This window comes from Lathamus discolor, chromosome 2 (assembly GCF_037157495.1).
Source record: "Lathamus discolor isolate bLatDis1 chromosome 2, bLatDis1.hap1, whole genome shotgun sequence".
Classification (NCBI taxonomy): Eukaryota; Metazoa; Chordata; class Aves; order Psittaciformes; family Psittacidae; genus Lathamus; species Lathamus discolor.
In genome coordinates, this window is record NC_088885.1 from 50,043,006 (window position 1) to 50,062,363 (window position 19,358).

Consider the following 19,358-nt stretch of genomic DNA (forward strand, 5'->3'; position numbering starts at 1 on the left):
ACATTGGTAGCTTGGTTCTTGTTTTTGAATTTCTGAATGCTTATGCTTTCTTCCAAAGTATTGAATAATACACTTGCTTTAAGTGAGCACTCCTGCAGACTCCTTCTTTTGATTTGCAAATTTTCACTTTAGAACAATCTCTTCTACTTTGGCTTCTGATCACTTGTACACAATTACTACAGGGAAGTTGAACATCAAAAGTTTGTGTTCAGCTCTTTCTATAAAGCAAGGTGGTTGCTCATGGTCTGTTTTGTTTTCTATATAATGGCTGTCACCTTTGGTTTACTAACACTCTGTTTTCTGTTCCATTTCTTGTTTGTTGAGAGTCAGGAGCTTGGTCTTGTTATCATAGTGGGGATCTGTGCTGCTGATTAACAGCACAAGTGACTAAAAATAGGCGGAGTTCAAGTAGGCTGCATGTGCTGAAAATAAATATTTATTCCTTTTATTGTGTTCAGAAACATAATTCTAATGAGGTGACAAAATGGCAGCTGATACTCACAAAATGAATGAACCATTATATCATTTTCTTAAAGTCACCCTTTGCAGAATGAAAATTTCTTGTGTGTATAATGGGGAAGCATCAACATGTTAATCAGCTTAGAACTTATCTACTGTTATTTTTCTGCAAGTGGTGAGAAGCTCCTGCTGAGGCTGTTGTGAGTGTTGTGAAGAGCACCAATTGCAAACATCTTTTATTTCTTTCCAAAGTGGGGGACTTGATTGCCTGACTAATAAAATATAATGAGTTTTGGTTTCATTTGCAATTCTGAATTCTATTGAGCACATATATGTGTAAGGAAGGCACCAGTCATTATTTTGTTGCTCAGGTGAATATATATGTTCTGATACTTACTTATGTTTTCTCTAAATCCATTTGTAAGTTGCAATTATTCTTGCAATGAAATTTAAAGTTATGGTTGTCATTAATATCATGTGCAAGGCTGAATACAAGCAATTGCAGCAACTGTCATACCCATTGGCATTTTTCTTCAGTACTACTACAGTTAGGAGCACTGTGCTGTTTTTTAGGATAAATTTTCTTTCCAAAAAGTGATCGACCTCTAGTGCACAATTATAAATATTATGTGTTGTGCTTTAGATGTAAACTGGCAGTATTAATTTATCCTCAGATGTATTGAAAAGATTCTACTCACATAAAACTTGTGAAGTGTGCAGAAGAAAACTGAGCACTTTTATATGACAGCAGGTGGCACAGGTTACGTAGCAAGTATAAAAATTTTCTGTTCTTGCCCCCTTTTATCACATGCTAATACATTTCTGAAAGTTGCATCCCTAGAGCTTAGACTTTGCAAGTTTTGTCCTTCCCAGAAGATTCATGTGCTTGGGAAAACCGTAGCAAGTCCTTTCAAATGTTTTCATTAGATGCATAAGTTCACCTATTTTCCCACTGAAAGGAAAAGTAAGAAGTCTTACAGGACCTCAAAGAGCAATAAAACTAATACATGAACCATAGATTTTGTGCTTTCCTTTGGATACACATTACTGCTTGGATAAATGAAGTAACTTTTTTAAATGCTCAAGTTGAAAATATAGTTTAGTACATAAAGAAGGAAATGTAATTCGTGTGAAAAATGCTGTTAGTTGAATATAATCTGTGCATGTTTGCATAACTCTCCTCATATGAGCACAAAATACTCTACCTTACCTAAATCTTTGTGGCTTTTAGACCCCAGAAGTCCCTCTCTGAATTTGTTGAAAGTGAGAATTGCTATTCAAGGGTAGAAAGATTAAATGCACTGAAACATGATTTCCAGCCTAGCATAAATTCTTGTATTTGAGTCATTTATACCTTAGAACTTATTTTATGACTAAGGAATAGGAAAATAATATTATCCTCACTTTACTAATGATCTAATTGGTCTGTAATGAAGATGGCAATGTTTTCTGACCTGTAAAGTAATATGTCTTCTTATGCTTAAAAGAAATGATTGTTTAACTATCATCTGTGGGAAAGGTAATGTACTGAGAAAGTAAGAGAAAAACAGGGAAGTGTTTTTCATTAGTAGTGTGTCAGATATTAGGAACCAGAAGGCCTAATGCATTAAAATAGAAGAAAAAACATTCACCCACTCCAAAATAAAATAAAATAAAATTAATAATAACTTACCCAATTGTCAGGCTAGACAATTTTCCTGTTCTGCTGAAGTATTTTATGCCATCTGTCTAGACTAAGATCTTTAAGGAAAAAAGGAATAGACAGGTGGCACATAGAGCACTGCTAGGACTGTTAATTGCTAACTTTTCACAACATCTGGCACACATTACATAACACATTTTCTTCTGCCTGTTAAAAGTAGATAATATTTATTTACCTGCCTGTCACTAGGGCGTCAAAGAGTCTCATGGAAGCCAAAAGAGTAAATGAGCTCTGAAGGGGAACTGATACTTCTCAGACATCACAGTCCAGATACAGCCTCCAACTCGATGCTTTTAAACAGTGTTGCCTCTCACTGGAAAGGTTTTCTGATGCTCTCTCCCTGAACATCTGCTGACGGCCACTTCCAGAGCCAGAATCCAGGCCCAGACAGAGTTTCCCTGATGGAAATGGCCAGCCTGATGTTCTTAAAATTTGCATGCTGTTGTGGGACACATAAAGTTTCACACTGGTGATTTTATTATGCTATTGGTGCCACCTCACTTGACCAAATGGCAGTTGTTGTAAAAGGAGAAGAAAAACATTCCATCTCCTTTGCCTGTTTTTCCTTCTGCTGAACTGAAGAGATATAAAATAACCCTTGGAGCATGGAAATTGAAAATGTTTTGGCTGGAAATGGCCAACAGTGCTGCCTTCTACAGAGTAGAAGAACAGGAGACAAAATGGGAGCAAAAAGTTCGCTGTGCAGGAATAGCATATACAGAGTTAAGCTTGAGCTGGGTCACGTAGCAGGAATTTATTCTTTTTTCCTTTCTCATTATTTCTCCTGGCTTTGAATAATTTCCATTAAAAATGTAACTTCTTCAGTTAGTCATTATAAATTAATAATCCTCCAAAGTTTGAGGCATTGGCCCCAACTGAACTAGCCTACTACAATAAAGTACAATTCAGATTCTGTGTAGCCTTTCTTTGTGAACTGAGCAAATGAGTTTGAATGTGGTCTCTTTTGTGCTTGGATTCCAGCTGCTGTAACTAGTTACGGAGGGCTCATGCGTTGCTGTTCTCTATAAGGACCTCACTGCAGAAAGGAACCTGCTGGTGCTGTTCCTTACATCTTTCCGACTGCATGAAACATCCAGATCCTATCTAGCCATATTTATCTGCATGAAGCTGCAGAAGCTATAAAGTCATCCCACGGTGTTTTAGCATATGTTGAAAAATGAAATACTGTCAAACTCCTACAGTACTTGAAATAGACTTGAAATAGCCTTACATTTTTGCTCCTTCACGCTTTTTCTGTAGAGATCATTCAGGGATTCAGATGCAGTGGGGCACCGAAATAGAGAATGAATCTCACACTTGTCAAACTAAAAATTAACCTTCTGATAAGATAGTTTTAGATAATTAGAATATCTAGTTTTATGCCTACTTTCTTTATTCATTATTCTCTCATACCTACTCAGTGTGTTCACAATGAAATTTTATGTTCCGATCAGTAGTATAGATCTGCAAAATCACATTTTCAGAACCAGTTGCAACAAGTTTGCCATTAATTTTAAGGTGACAAAATTTCACTGTTATGTGTACAGTTAAAAAAAACCTTAGAGATGGGAGAAATACTGAATATCAGTGGTTTATCATAAACAATTATGAAGCCATCCATCCTAGTTTGAGGGTGGTGGGTGCTATCCTGCTTGAATTTTGTAGTTTAATTATTTTATCTTTTGTTTGTATATCTCTATGTGTGTTTGATGACAGTCTTCTCTACAGAGTGGTTTATTACCCCATGATTTTACAGTGATTAAATAGTAATGCATAGAAAACTGAAGTGTTTATTTCCTTTAGCCTACTGTTCTTCAAGCAGCCAGCATAAGGTAGGTTAAACCCCATTAAAACAATTTCAGCTGTAATATTGACTGCAGAAGTACAGAATAAGATCCTACCTTCCCATTGAGTTGAAAGGAGAAAAAAAAGAAAACCCAAGCTAAAGTTTCTACATCATTGGTTTACTTCAACAGATGAACATTTTAAAGTTGGAAAATAGAATAAAAAACCTTAGTTTTTAGCAGAAGTGCTGTGGGTTTTTTTTATTTTCTAAAATGCCTTTTAAATACTGATTAGGTGTATATAACACACAACAAAAAAATACAATGCCAAATACATAGACTAGAGGCAGACCTGTGAGGAATGTTCTGGATTTTTCATGTATGAAATTATTGTTTGAAACCATTCCTGGCTGGGTTCAGTGGATGATTTTTGAGCTGCAGCTGTCTTGCTGAATATTCATTTTGTATTTTAAAATAAACCCATTAGATTTGTTTTCATCATGCAAACTTGTCTTTCACTATGTGCCAGTGACCTGGCATGGTGACTGCATCTCAAGCCTTAGGTCTCCATGGAAAATCTTTCTGTTTAACACATCTTTTTCTAAGAATATTCAACAATATTTAGATAATTTCAAATATTTTTATGAATGGATCCCAAAAATATAAAGTTATTTAGCTATTTTATACCTTCTCCTTTAAAAGCCAAGGTGGGCCTATTTTCTCTTGTGCTAGGCCTTCATCTCTACTGAAATACTTCTAGGCAAAATTGTGTGCTTTTTAGTGGAGAGTTATTTCTAAATTACAAAGTTGCTTATCAGTAACAGAAAGCATTCTGTGTGACTACAGCAAAACATCAGTAAGGGAAAGCATATTTCTCCTTTCTCAAGTTAAAACTAAAAGGTTAATTTCCCTTTCTGTTCCTAGTTTAGATGAGGAGCAATTTCTCATCTGTAATGCAGCACTTTTCCAGTCTGCTTTAATTCCTGTTCCTGCTCTGAACATTTAAAATCCAGACTTGTTATTTGAAAAATCAGTGCAGGCTTGTCAGTGCCTGCACCAGGACCGAGATATTTCCTTGGTGTCTTGCAGTCTATATTGTGGGAATAAGACCACCTGCAACACTGGAAAAAAGAGGCGCTTAGAACCATGAAGGTCAAGGTTACAATGCTGAAAGAACTAATATCAAGTAGACGTTGAACAAACCTTGAAACATTGTGAAGAAATTAAATACAATGTACAGCGCTTCCTCTTTAGTTCTTCCTTCCTCTGGATTCCTTGTATCCTCTTAAACTGTAGTTTTCAAAGGTATTCAGCTGACTGAGTCTCAACAAAACTACTGGTTTTAAAGAGCTAGCTAGACTTATATTTTTTGACATTTCAAAGAAGTCAGTAAGGGGGTCTCATCTCTAGTAACTGTAGTGCTTATATAGTTTACATTTACCTCTAACATCACCATATAGAAACCTGCAAGACCAACTGATAGAAACAGAACTTTTATGATATGGCTTAACTAAATCATTTTAGAAAAAAGTCTGGATTCAGTTGCCTAAAGAAGTGCATCTTATGTTGTTTCGGGTATTGTGGGCATTCTGCCTAACATCTCTGAGATTCCAAAAAGGACCAAATCTCCAATAGTCCTTGTACTATATCTCAGTGCAGTGTGGGTATCCTAGTCCATGGCACCTCAGATGGCACCAGATGCTGATGTTTTGGTAACAAATTTCATCCCTATTTTAACATAGTAAGAACAACAACAACAACAATTCCTATATATATAATACACTTATAATACATGCATGTTTAAGATATTTGTACATTTATATATGAAGTTTTAAAAGAGAAACATTAATTCTGTTTTGCAAAGTGAATGGCACTGACTAAAAGTGGGAGAACAAACATGTAGCAGTTAGTAGGATTAGCAGTCGCCTTTGATCTGTAATTGCAGCTGTGTGGTTAGTGCTTTTTATCTGCCATGCCTCCTGCTTATGCAGGTGGTACGCATTCAGGAGATTCTCAAGATATATTAAAAACTTAATATGCCTTATTATTACAAAAAGGGAAGGTAGGAACTAAGTAGAAGATAACAAGAAATAAAAGCAAAGTACTTTTAACTTCCTTTCATCATAAAGGAAGAAACACACAAGAGGAAAATAGCTTCCATTTTTTTAGGCATTTGTGACTCACCTTAAATCTCTTAGGATATTTTAGTAAAATTATATTAAAAAAGCTTCTATGCAGTAATAAGCTAATAAGTTTTTCTTTTCAATATATTTGCTTTCTTTTAACTGGAAAGGCAGGGGCTGAGGGAGGTAATCAGAGGATCATGGAATGGTTAGAATTGTAAAGGACCTTAAGATCACCTTGTTTCAACCCCCCTGCAGTGGGCAGGAACACCTCCCACTACTCCAGGTTGCTCAAGGGCCTGTCCAGCCTGGCTGTGAACACTGCCAGGGATGGGACATCCACAGCTTCTGTGGGCAGCCTGTTCCAGTGTCTCACCACTCTTGAAATAAAGAATTTCTTCCTTATATTAAATCTCAATCTCCTCTGTACAAGTTTGTACCCATTACCCCTTGACCCCTTGTCCCATCACTTCATGGCCTAAACTCATTCTCCTGCCCATAAAGTCCGTATTGGTAAACTGAGATTAGGTACGGTCTGTGAGATTAGGCAGGCTATGGAGGTGTGGTGAAGATCTCAGAAGAGAACAGATTGGAGTATGTGATAGTGTTGTCAAAGAAAGAACAATGACAAATGAATCACAGGTTGGATGGGGCTTTGAGCAACCTAGTCTAGTGGAAGGTGTCCCTGTCCATGACAGGGTGTTGGAACTGGATAATCTTTAAGGTCCTGTCTAACCCTAACCATTCTATAACATCTCTAGAGAAGTTTTTATTGACAGTGCAGGTAAAGGCTTGGGAGGTTTTGAGCGACAAAAGGCTCTACTACCCAGATGTTGGTTTGAAAGTGTGCAGACAGTTTCATATCTCTTTGTAGAAAAAACATTACAACTACAAGCAAGAGTAAATGTGTAGTAGTTATATTTTGTGTGTGTATTCTAACTTAGAATTACTGAAATTGTGTACTATATCATCAGATATAGGGAAGATGGAGGTACATTCAAATGCTATCAGCCGTGAACAGCACTCTCCCATTCCATCACAGTTGTTCTCTGTCTTCATACACTCTTTAATTAAGGAAGATAGAAAGCTGGGTTAGCCTCATGTAATGCTTCAGCAGACTTGGGCTACTTTGAGGACTGCTTTTTTTCATTTAACCTACACATTAACTTCATGTTTTTAGCTATGTAAAACTGTTAAAATTGTTTGTGGTGATTACACAGGAAGTGGTGCAAAATATTTTTTGTTTTAGTTGTTCTGACATTACATTAATAGCTAAAGGGAAGTTGAATTGATAGACAAAACCTCTTAGCTGTAAAAATCCTGAGGCTATCCTGAACCAAGTTCCAGCCAAGAGTCTCCCAGTGCATGTTTTTCAGCAGCAGAGTAGCAATACAGCTCATATCCTGTGAATATTTTTTTCCCATGTGCTCCTCAGTGGAAAGGTTTCAGGAAATTATACAAAAGGAAAAGAACTGTGGATACAGTGATTGTTGTTCTGGTTTTTGATCTGATACTCTTCAACTGCCTTTAGGAAACTGAAGCCACCTTCTCAAAAAGGCTGGTACGTGATGTGAATTTGATAGTTAAGCTTTATTCTCAGCAAAGGTAATGAAGAGAAGCAGCTATGTATTGTTCCCTTGTACAGAATAGTATGTAATAAGACATCATGCTTACATGTTTTTCATTTTTTGACATACATAATGAAACCACGTCGTAGCTCTCAGGCATTCTTGTTGCAATCTCATACTGGTTTGAAAGAACATTTCAGATGAGGTTGCACTGTAACAAAAAAAAAAAAAAAAAAAATTACTCTTTTGGGCATAATTTTAATATCATTGCTCCTCTGTTACATAATGTATAGTTTATAAAACAGAGGGTAAAGGTCACAAGGCTTCATTTTCTGTGGGTGAATTATTTATTGTGGGTTTTGTAGTGTTTTTTTTTTTTTAAGAGTCTAATAATTAGGATTTTTTGTAAACAATATATCGATGTGGAAAACATTGCGTACACATTGTTCTTTGCTGTCTGCGAAGTATTGCATTCAGAAACAACACAAGATTAGACTTGTAAGATATTCATCAAATAGAAAGTCTCCAACTATACTTTTAAAGATTATGGTTTAGTGTCTTGGCTGAAGTTCAAATCCTGAAGGAAAAAAAAATAAATTGAATAATACTGGTTCATTAAAATAATGTAAGAATTCCTAAGAAGGCTCCCATATGAGGTGCCAGACTGATTCTAAACCTTATTGAATATGATGTCTCACAGAATTATGCAAATGCCAGTCAACTTACTGTCAGTGTAGACTGAGACTCATGTCTGGAACTTCTTGAAATATCATCACCAAGCATTCTTGGAGGAAAAATATAAAATCCTGTATTGAATTAATGAAACTTTGGAATGGGCTTGAAAACTATCAATGGGATTATTGTAAAATAACTTCTGTTCTCAGGATGCCTGCAAGAAATGACAGAGCCCCCTTCTGCTAAACTCTGTGAAATCCCAAGGCAGCACTCCTGTAAAGTCAGTGTAACATCCTACCAGGAAAACTCAGGTCTGTTATCTCTGCCACTGGCTTATCTCTGTACTTTGTACTTTTTACCACTTTTAACTCATCATGCTTGACAGACATTTCTGTGAAGGTTATTCTCCTTCACATCCTTTCTTAGTCTCTTATTTTCTTCCACTTCTTTTTCTTGTATATTCCTTTTCTTCACTTACTGCATAGTGAAGTGTTTACTATTTCCTCTGTAAAACCATGGTTCTCTCTCCAGTGTTTTCCTCTAAATTTCTGCCTCTCAATGTTTCCAAGTTTCTAAGTAAGTTTCCTCATCCAGCTTCATTCACTACATTAGAAGAAAGAAAAAAAAAAAAAGGCTCTGAAGTATCTGAAATAAATCTTACTAATCCCTTTATGAAGTTAATATGTTCCATTCTTCTTTCGTTGCATTGGCTCTGTACTAATTGCCTAATTACTAGTGAGAGTCTGGTTTCAGCAGGCACAGCCATCTCTGGTGTTCAGAGCATCTTTGTGGTGCAGTGCAGGAGGCTAGGAGGTAGTTTCCCATTGGCGAATTGTTATGTGAAAATCCCCATTCCCTTCTCTTTTCCATTATGTGCCTTCTACCTGGTAACTCTCAGGTGAAAAGAGCATCCACAATGGGATAGGGAATGAGCAGAGAGTAGGCTGTAATATGGGGATAAAGATTGCTTCATAAATGCAAGCAGTAAAAATTTTTGGCTTTTATAAGACGTGCTGTTATGATGAGATGTGTAGAAATTCAGTGAAGTACCTGCATAATTTTGTGGGATGTGTTGCCTTCTGAATGAAATTTATTTTCAGCAAGCATGATTTAGAGTCTTTGAGTGATGCTAAGGAGATACAGATATCCTTGACTTCAGTCTTTGGCTTAAGTTTAGATGGGAACATGAAAATTCTGCCACACTAACATTCACTTGCTCTCAGAAATGGATTGCTATCATCAGGTGGATCATGACACTGTACAACTCCAGCGGTGCTACACACAGTGTGTATAGGACAGGTTTTATGAATTGTAACTGCAGTGTAATCACGCTGGCTGCAATTCCTGCTCATCTAAAAGGGACTTTGTCAAGCTCACAGTAGAAGGAAGCAATCTCAGCTGAGACTTGAAGAACCTATCCGTGCATTAGAAGTATCTGCATAAAAAGTCAAGAAAGAATGATAGATAGAGCTCCTGAAGCCACACAGAAATTTGTACAACTTTTCACCTGAGGCTTGGAGGTCTCCTTGCCTGTCTGGGAGTTGGCCTCTTCAAGGCCTTAACTGGAATTCTTGTCCCCTGCCATTCTTTTCAGTCCCCTGCCATCATGCTACCTTGCTTCTCGGGGAACACAAAAGCTCGGGTACTGTAGAGTTCAGTGGCAGGCTAGGAGCTATTTCACATTCCTTATTGAAATCCCTTCACATTTTGAGAAGAGGTAGGGGGCATTGACTTTACTTAAGCAACAATAAAAACCATACTCTTCAGGAAATGCTTGTTTGCAGTGTACTGAATGCTTCCCAGTACCTTCATGCTGCTACTTCCTTTTCTTTAAGGTTCAGAACGTTTCTGTGAGATGTGGGGAAGTTAAATAGAGGCATAAAAAGGTTATTATTTGTATTACAATGATCATTAGCACTCCACACTTGACCGGATCTCTGTTTTGCCAGACACTTACAAACACATAATAATATAATCATAAATATTAGCGTTTAACTAGAAAAGACACACAAAATACAGTTGGAAGACTGTGGTGAAATTATTTCCCCAGGCCAGCAGCAAATATCTGGACAAAGACTGGAATTCCAGCCTGCTGAATTATAGTCTAGAAACCTTGCTAGTAGGTCTGGCTTATGAACAGCTTGGCATCCTCTTTATGATATTCAGGGTACATGCAACATCAACTATTTCTTAAAATCTTTTTCTTATCTGTTCACCTGCTGCACAAGTTTTGCACAGACACTTTGGAAGTTACTATTTACAGAGGAAAAACTAAGAAGATAATAACAAACAAAAATAGGTAGACATTTGTGCCCTAATTCACAGCTGCTCAGATACTTCAGTTCCATCAAAATCAATAGACATTAGATTAGAGCTGGTGACTATATGGTTATAATATAGTAATGACATTTGGCTACTCTTAATGGTGAAAAGCTGAAGGCATCAGGATTCAGGTTTTTTTTTTTTGCCCTAAATAGGTGAATTTTCTCTCTGTGCCTGGTAAAATCTTGGAGCACATTCTCCTGGAAGGCATGCTAAGGCACATGAAAAACAACAAGGTCCTTGGTGACAGCCAGCATGGCTTCACTAAGGGCAAATCCTGCCTGACCAATTTGGTGGCCTTCTATGATGGGTCTGCGGAACTGATGGACAGGGGTAGAGCAGTTGGTGTCATCTACCTGGACTTGTGCAAAGTGTTCGACACTGTCCCACATCACATCATTGTCTCTAAATTAGAGAGATATCAATTTGATGGATGGACCACTCGGTGGATAAAGAACTGGCTGGACGGCCGCATGCAAAAGAGTTGTGGTCAATGGCTCAATGTCCGGCTGGAGACCAGTAACGAGTGGTGTCCCTCAGGGATCTGTGTTGGGACCGGTCTTGTTTAACACCTTCGTTGCTGACATGGACAGTGGGATTGCAAGTTGCCGATGACACCAAGCTGTGTGGTTCGGTTGATATGCTGGAGGGAAGGGATGCCATCCAGAGGGACCTTGACACGCTTGTGAGGTGGGCTGATGCCAACCTTATAAAGTTCAACCACAAGTGCAAGGTCCTACACCTGGGTCGGAGCAATCCCAGGCACAGCTACAGACTGGGCAAAGAAGAGATTCAGAGCGGCCCTGCAAAGAAGGACTTGGGGGTGCTGGTCGATGAGAAAATGAGCATGAGCCGGCAGTGTGCGCTCGCAGCCCAGAAAGCCAACTGTATCCTAGGCTGCATCAAAAGGAGCGTGACCAGCAGGTCGAAGGAGGTGATCCTGCCCCTCTACTCTGCTCTTGTGAGACCTCACCTGGAGGATTGTGTGCGGTTCTGGTGTCCTCAACATAAAAAGGACATGGAACTGTTGGAACAAGTCCAGAGGAGGGCCACGAGGATGATCAGGGGACTGGAGCACCTCCCGTATGAATACAGGCTGAGCAAGTTGGGGCTGTTCAGCCTGGAGAAGAGAAGGCTGCGTGGAGACCTCATAGCAGCCTTCCAGTATCTGAAGGAGCCTATAGGGATGCTGGGGAGGGACTCTTTGTCAGGGACTGTAGTGACAGGACAAGGGGTAATGGGTTAAAATTTAAACAGGGGAAGTTTAAATTGGATATAAGGAAGAAATTCTTTCCTGTTAGGGTGGTGAAACACTGGAATCAGTTGCCCAGGGAGGCTGTGAGTGCTCCATCCCTGGCGGTGTTCAAGGCCAGGTTGGATGAAGACTTGTGTGGGATGGTTTAGTGTGAGGTGTCCCTGTCCATGGCCGGGGGGTTGGAACTAGATGATCTTGAGGTCCTTTCCAACCCTAACTATTCTATGATTCCATGATTCTATGATTCTATGATTCCTTGTTGTGTAACAGCTAGTTGAACCTCTAGAATCTGGGAGGTTTAGTCTTCTAATGATCTTTTTTCTCTAGAGAGAGAAAAATTGTCTTTTATGTACTTTTTAGGCAGGAACTAGAATATTAATTCTGGTGCTACTTGGCATGCATCATATTTGTAATGTTTCAGAATGATATCTAATTTTCTTGGCTTCTTCTCCAAATTGGTTTAATCATTATTCTTTTCCTTAGCTCATTCTCTGATATGTGTCACTGTGGTGGCTGCCTCTCATCAGCTAGTTAGGGGACAAAAAACCATCTCACTGGTATCACGGGGTAGGCAGAGCTACTTCAGAGGGACAACAGCATAATGTATTCTGGGACAGCATAATGTATTCTGGGACAGTTGGCTCTGACACCAGCCTCAGATGCATCAGGGTGCGTCAGGAGTAATTAGAGCACAATTACTGGTCAAAATCAGGACTATTCACTCTCAGTTCCAGATTTTCTTTGAAATCAATGTTATTTCACAGAATTAAGTAGAAGTGGATCATCTTTCTCTATAGTGAATTAAAACTACTGTCTGGAATGAGTTTTGAATCAATACAGGGTATATTTAATTCTTTATCAACAGAACAAAGTATTGTCCTATGTTTGCCCCTTGTTGTTGTGATGTCCATGTGTGTGGTTACATAAACTACAAGTTCAACAGGACGTGAACAAGGCCACAAGGTGCTGCGCTTTGATTATATGTCGAGATAATTTGTATTGATTGGAATATCTGTGTTCCTGGTAGCTTTAAAAAAAATTCAAGTACATAAACATTTCTAAGATTCTGTCATTTTTCTTTGGCAAGGGAAAAGTTTTAGGCATCTTCACTATGTACTGTTAATTTGATGTGCTACCGGTATCTTTGTATGAACTATTTCTCATAACTCTGTCCCACACTAGAGAATGCTGCAGCTGTATTTGCAATTCAAATTCCCAGGGTAAATTATATAGATAAATCTTGGTGCCACTGTCCATTGAATTTTACCTAATATAATTCTTTTTCCCTCAAGAACTTTAGGAGATTATGACTTTCTGCATTGCCTTTCATTGTTTTTCTCCAACACATGAATAATTAATGTGGATTGCTCTGGACTGTTTAAACTCTTTATTAAAGAAATTACCAAGTGTATAACCTAGTGTCTCTTTCATGAGATGAACTCAGGTGTTTTTTGCACTCTAAACAAACATAATGTGATTCAAAATTGCATAATAAAGGTATGAAGATGAATTTCCAAGCACACTCCCAGTAATAGCTATAGTAGAGATCTAAAGTCTTTTCAGTATCTAGCAAGCCTCAATACAGATACACAGAAAGAGATGTGGAGGATACATTGGAACCTGTCTCCCTATTTGGAGCTCATCTGTTATGTGTAGCTCCCAAACCCATGTGTGCTGCTGTCCGAATAAAATTACTTTCCTGCAGTAAAGGACGGTGGACTACCCCCTTGCATTTCAGACTCCAATGAATGATGTGATTCTTTTCTTCCTTCTCAAGTTGTTTTTGCCAGGTCCACCTGATACTTTACACAGCTCAAATTAACAATGAAATAGAGACGGAACAAAAAGGAGAGTGATATTCTAAGACGAGTGAGGAAGGGAAAAAGAAGGATTTTTCAGCAGTGACGGGTACTGGCCATGCTGCAGCATTATCAGTTAAAAGATGCTGTACTGTTTTCTAAATAGAAGAGAATAGAAAAGCCAATTATTACAAAGAGGTCCTTCACAAAATATTGCTTCTTCCTCTGATGTCTGCTCAAGACAGTGTTGGGAGAGGTGCATTACCCCTAAATATGCGGTAATTACTTACTTATAGAGGCAATATAACTGGATGAGAACTGCTATGAATTCTGGTTATGGTTTTTTAAGTACCAGGGAGATACTCATTAAGAATCTCTAACAAGTAATGAAAAGAAAATTTTGGTGCCTGTTAGAGGGAAATGATAAACACATCTCTTCTCCTTCCCTTGATTATGTGAATAATGGGAGTTTTCCCAAAACATGAGGCACAACTTTGAAGAACTGTTTTCAAAAAAACCTGTCACCGAATGTGGCTCTTGGAGACTGATTAGCGTCCGATGATGGGACATGAGCTTCTTTACCATATAGGTGTTTTTGAATATTTTATCTGAAAGAACTATCTTCCAAAGCACAGAACTGCCCCACATAGTTCCTATTTTCTCTAGCTAATGGTTCATTCCTTCTTTGACTCAGCTTTTCTCAACCTTGACTGTGGAAAAAGGCTAGAATTGCATTATAATTAGGACTTAGAATTCACTCCATTCTGCAGTTTTGTAAAACAAGTATACGAGAACAAACTGACAGTTACTGATGGGTAAAATGAAGTTCATAGATATAATGATGACAGTAGTTCTTTCACAGAGTAGATAACGACAGAAGTTGCTGAACTGCAGTACTTACTGGCTGATGTGCAATAATACCAAGGAAGGCTTTGCTGGCAACATCATAATCTGCTGTATGTAAGCCTCAGTGTTACCTTTTTAATGTCTTATGGCTATGAATAATACTAGAAGGTTTTTCTGCCCACAGATTTTGTGGGGAAGGATATCATACAGGCAGTAGAAGGTAAAAAATCAGGCTGCTTGTTGATACAAACAGCAAAATGGAATTACTCAGAGTAATGGAATCATAGAATAGTAAGGGTTGGAAAGGACCTTGAGATCATCTAGTTCAAACCCCCCTGCCATAGTGTTTAGCCCTCAAATTCTCTGCCAAGAACAAAAAAGTTTTGCTTAGTCACAGTTGCAATTTTGGTGGTTGTTGGGTGATTTCAATTTATTGACCAGTAAGAAAATTAATTTTAGCAACCAGTGACTAGAAAAAGGTATTGAATTGCGGTTATTGAAGGCCTGGTCTGGATCTTTATGAAAGTTTGTATACAGCTTGTGAGCGCTTTGATTAACATTTTCTAATTTTGAAGGAACAGATCATGCATTTTCTATTATAGAGATGCTTATTTTGTCCCAGTATGGGCTACTGACGCGGCAAAGATCTGTCTTGAGGAAAATCACATTTGACCCCTTCTGCTGCAGTTAATGGGCGTGGGTAAAAGATTTTGGTCTTGATTTTAAGAAGTAATAATTGTAATGTTAGTTTTTAAGTGATCTTCTATTTGTTCTCCAATAATGGGTTTATCTGATCTTTTTATTTTTATTTAAATGGAGAGGTGTTATTGTTCAAGGTAACGAAGTGGAGCTACTTGTTTGCCAGAATATAGCTGTGCTCCCAATCTGCTGTGTGAGCTAGCTGGTGGTGGACCCTGCTAAAGAAAGGGAGTTATAAAACATAGTATTAAGAAAATAGGAATTTTTCAGGGGAGACAATGCAAGTTTTTTTAACATTTACTATGAAAAAAAGTACAAAAAGGCACAGCAAAACACATGTTGCCTGTATGGGCCATGTTCTTTCTGAGCTCTGGGCAAATGCAAATGCTGTTCTGGAGCTTTCCCAGTGATGGCCTTTCCCTGTCTCTTTGCCTCATGAGCTATTATTACTGTTCATATCTTCAATTATACTTAGTAGTGACCTTTCCTCCGTGTTCCCCAGAAGAAAAGCTCTACATCACTGCAATCATGGCATTAAGAATCAGAGAAGTTAACAGTATTTTCACCACAAAGCAATTCTTTTCTTTACTGGCTCACAGGCTCAAAACTAATCACATGCAAAAGGAAGATGTAATCATTTTTTTTTTTTCTCCTAAATGTAGAAAGGACAAAGTACAGCTCTTACATAGTGAGAAATAGAGTCATACATCACAGCATTTTTGTACTATTTTACCTATTAGTGCGTCAGTCTGTACATGTTGAAGAGGGGGTGGTATAAAGAAGGTAGTTGAAGCATTAATATATACTGTCACTGAAGCTTCGGGGGCAAATCTTGGCTATAAGATTAGTACTGACACTTTCACTTTTTGAATGAAAACTCTATTCCACAGTGAATTATTCTGGCTAAGGTCATATTTCAATACACAAAATCAATATGTTTGAAAAATGATGGAAAGAAAGAGTAATTCTGAGATGAGGAAGTGTTAGCATGAGATGGTAACATGAGAAATCTTAACTTAGTTTACTTTGGAAACTTCTCATGTGAGAGATTGCACAGACCTCCAGTTAACCACTGCAGGGATTTCTTTTGTCACCTTTATGACTGTTAATTTGGATTATAGCAAGGCCTGGATTCCTCACCAGGGATTAGTGCTTCCTTGAACTAGGCTTTGTACATACACACAGATAAAAGAAATAATCTGCTCTCAAGAGTTTGCAGTATTACAAAAACATCAGGCACCTATTACATTCAAAAAGCATAAAAGTTGGGGTGAAGGAAGAAGATCAAAGCTCAGTACTTATTATGCTGTCATGCATTTTTCTCACTTTCTCTCTTGGGTGAAAGAGCTCCTTTAGTATTATGTGCTACCTTAACATTACTTTTAACCACACTGATTTACTTTTCTCTCGTAGTTGAACTACTGTTCCAAGCAGTTGTTGATAAACCATCACAGGTTCTGATGTTTTGATAAAATGTCTTTCTCAATTAAGAATATTCCAGATATTCTGAGAACCTGAGGAGAAAGAGAGAACATATCTGAATCCAATCCACTCCTGAAAAACTCTGAATAAAGGAATCAAAATGGAGCAAATTCTGTCCCTCTTTTATATCCTTTTCTTGACCTCTCTCATAGTCAACAGACCAGAAGGGAGGTAGGTGAGGAATGATTCAGTGTACTAGATGAAGGGAAGTGGAGGACACCTGTGGAAAAGGGTGAGGCTGGAGATCCAGAACTTGCCAGCAATCCATAAACAGGTGACAGACATGCTGTTTACTTGCATGAGTGAAAAGAGAGGGCATGGGTGGGAAGGGTAATGCATGAGCACAGGGTGCATGTTCTGGATGGTGACAAAAAGGGGCAGCTGTTTTCTCCTGGTAGAATAATGCTGTCTTGGAGAGTAGAAGGGTAGGAATTAGGAAAATAAAAATACTTCTTGGAAAGAGAACGGAGGAGTTTGGAACAAAAATATAGCAAATTAAAAAGGAGATAAAAATGAAAATTTAAAAACTAAGGGCAGGTAATTTCCAAATTTATTATCAAAGTGAACATCAAAATAAAACTAAAATAAAGAATCAGTAGCTGATTTTTCACATGTAATTAATAGGCTTTCAGTAATGTTTACATTACATGTATGTATGTCTGCTGGCAGTATGTAACCACAGGGCTTGGGAAACAAGGAGGAACTCTGCTTAAGACCTGTAGTCAGTTTAAAGTGCATTTTTCCCAGCTATAATTGAAATTTTGTGTAATTCTACATTTGCTAGGCATACAGGTATGGCAGACATGTGCGGATGTGTTGGATAGACCACAGCTTTAGCAGGCTCAGCAAAATTTTCTCTCACCTCTTATTAATGAGCGGAATATGTCTCTCAATCAGATGACTCCTCTATTAAGTTTTCTGAAAGAAAACCATGTTTGATTCCTCCTTATTGTTGTTGTGCACTATCTTGACTTTTTTTTAAGTTAGAACTATCCCAGCTGTGTGAGCTGGGCACTTTTAAAACTTCATTCTTGGACCATAATTCTTTATCCATTATAAGTAAATAAACATGTGCTCTCTATTTAGATTCACTCACAGCTGGTGTTGAAGACCCAGTGAGGGCCATCAGACATGGCTGGTGTTGGCATACCCAGGTGTTTCCATTTTTGTTTCTCTCATTAGCAGTATTTATCAGTTCTTGCCTTTCTGGCGTCTTCTCACTAGAGTACAACTAAATTGAAAAGAAGCAGGCGAATGTGGAATAGATTCTAAGCTACTCAAAATGCTAATGATCATTGGTATGTTTTGATGAAGGAATGGGTATGGGATAAAACAGTGATGTAGTGAGATTGTTATCGTCTGAAAATGCAAAGAGGTATTGGGTGCTCATGTTGCAGTAGAATGAAAAGCATAAAAAGAAGCAGTAGAGAACTCTCAACAAGAGAAGGAGGTTTGTATTTTCTCAATTTCTGACTGCTAACTGTAGAGGAAATTTAGCTGTTCTTGCCTGTTGCTTTTTTTCTTGTTTGGATGGTTATAGGGTGGTTTTTTTATGAAGAGGGGCTATGGCCTTTTTTACTAATTTTAATAAAAAATGCTTGCATATTTGGGGAGTGAAGAGAAATGTTTAGTGTGAAATAGTTGGATAACTGGGGGAAAGGACAGAGAGATAAACATAATACAATCTGTTTGGTCAGTGGATTTTTAAAAATTGTTTTCCTGATAAGTAAATTACTACAGATTTTTCTAGATGAAGTTCAGGTGATTTCATCTGATGTTTTGACTGTTGTAATCTTGAGAGGCACCTCTTCTAAATACAAACAGTGTATTCTCATAAATTATATAGTCAGTCTATATTTATCTATATATAAATGTGTGTGTATATATAAGTGGGTTCAAGACAATGGATCTTGTATCTGACACAACTTAATAGAAATACAGGCTACTACAGTCCACGTTTGGAAGCGAGGTTAAATTAGATATTTATTTATTCTTTTTGTCTTCTCTCTGACAGACCTACTTACCTCTGTGTATGAAAATTCACTTTATTGGTTTATATTGCACAGTCAGCCTGGGCTTTTCTGAACTGTAGTGAGCTTTACTCATGTAAACTCTCCTGGAATTCACTTTAGTAAATTATCAAGAAGATAGTTTAAAAGTGCATGATTTATATCAGTGGATATAAATCCTTTGCAAACCCGAACATTTAAGATGTGAAAAAATGTAGCCGTTCAAGTATCTGGGATAATCTCTACTGCTGTGCTAAATGGATTTTAGATTGCTCCAATATGTGGCAGGGAACTACTCCTACTGTGTTACAGGATGCACAGCATGGACTTGTGCCTTGTTTACATGGGAGTGGGTGATCAACTCGGCTTCTTGTGGCTGCTGTTGCTCCTGTGCACAAGTCATTGCTCGAACCTTTGTCGCCAGTGAGGTGTAGGGACCTTACAAGTGTTAGCTGAAGAGGTGAACCTTTCATGCAAGTTAAGTAATAAACCTATGTTTAAATTCTAGATTAAGCAAATCAATCCATATACACCTGTTCAGTTTTAGTCCCTGTTGGCTAGTTCAATAATTACATGGAGAGCTTGTTAGTTCAGGGCTCCTGTATGAAGAAAGATTGGGGGTTTGGGTTATTTTG

General features: G+C 37.9%; 1 protein-coding gene across 9 annotated transcripts in view; it reads left to right on the plus strand.

Moving 5' to 3' along the window:
• Positions 1-19,358, plus strand: part of PTPRN2 (protein tyrosine phosphatase receptor type N2) — a 667,916-nt gene that overhangs the window by 44,381 nt on the left and 604,177 nt on the right. For 4 of the 9 annotated variants that reach the window (XM_065666795.1, XM_065666791.1, XM_065666799.1 and 1 more), the window contains exon 1: positions 17,931-18,164. The exons of 2 other annotated variants lie outside the window; for them this stretch is intronic. Coding sequence is in view for 6 of the 7 variants with exons in the window: in XM_065666791.1 (XP_065522863.1) it covers positions 18,080-18,164 (85 nt within the window). In the remaining variant the exon portion in view is untranslated. Of the gene's footprint in view, positions 1-17,923; positions 18,165-19,358 lie in introns of those variants that run through there. 3 more of the 9 variants (XM_065666793.1, XM_065666794.1, XM_065666798.1) reach the window with 3 other exon arrangements.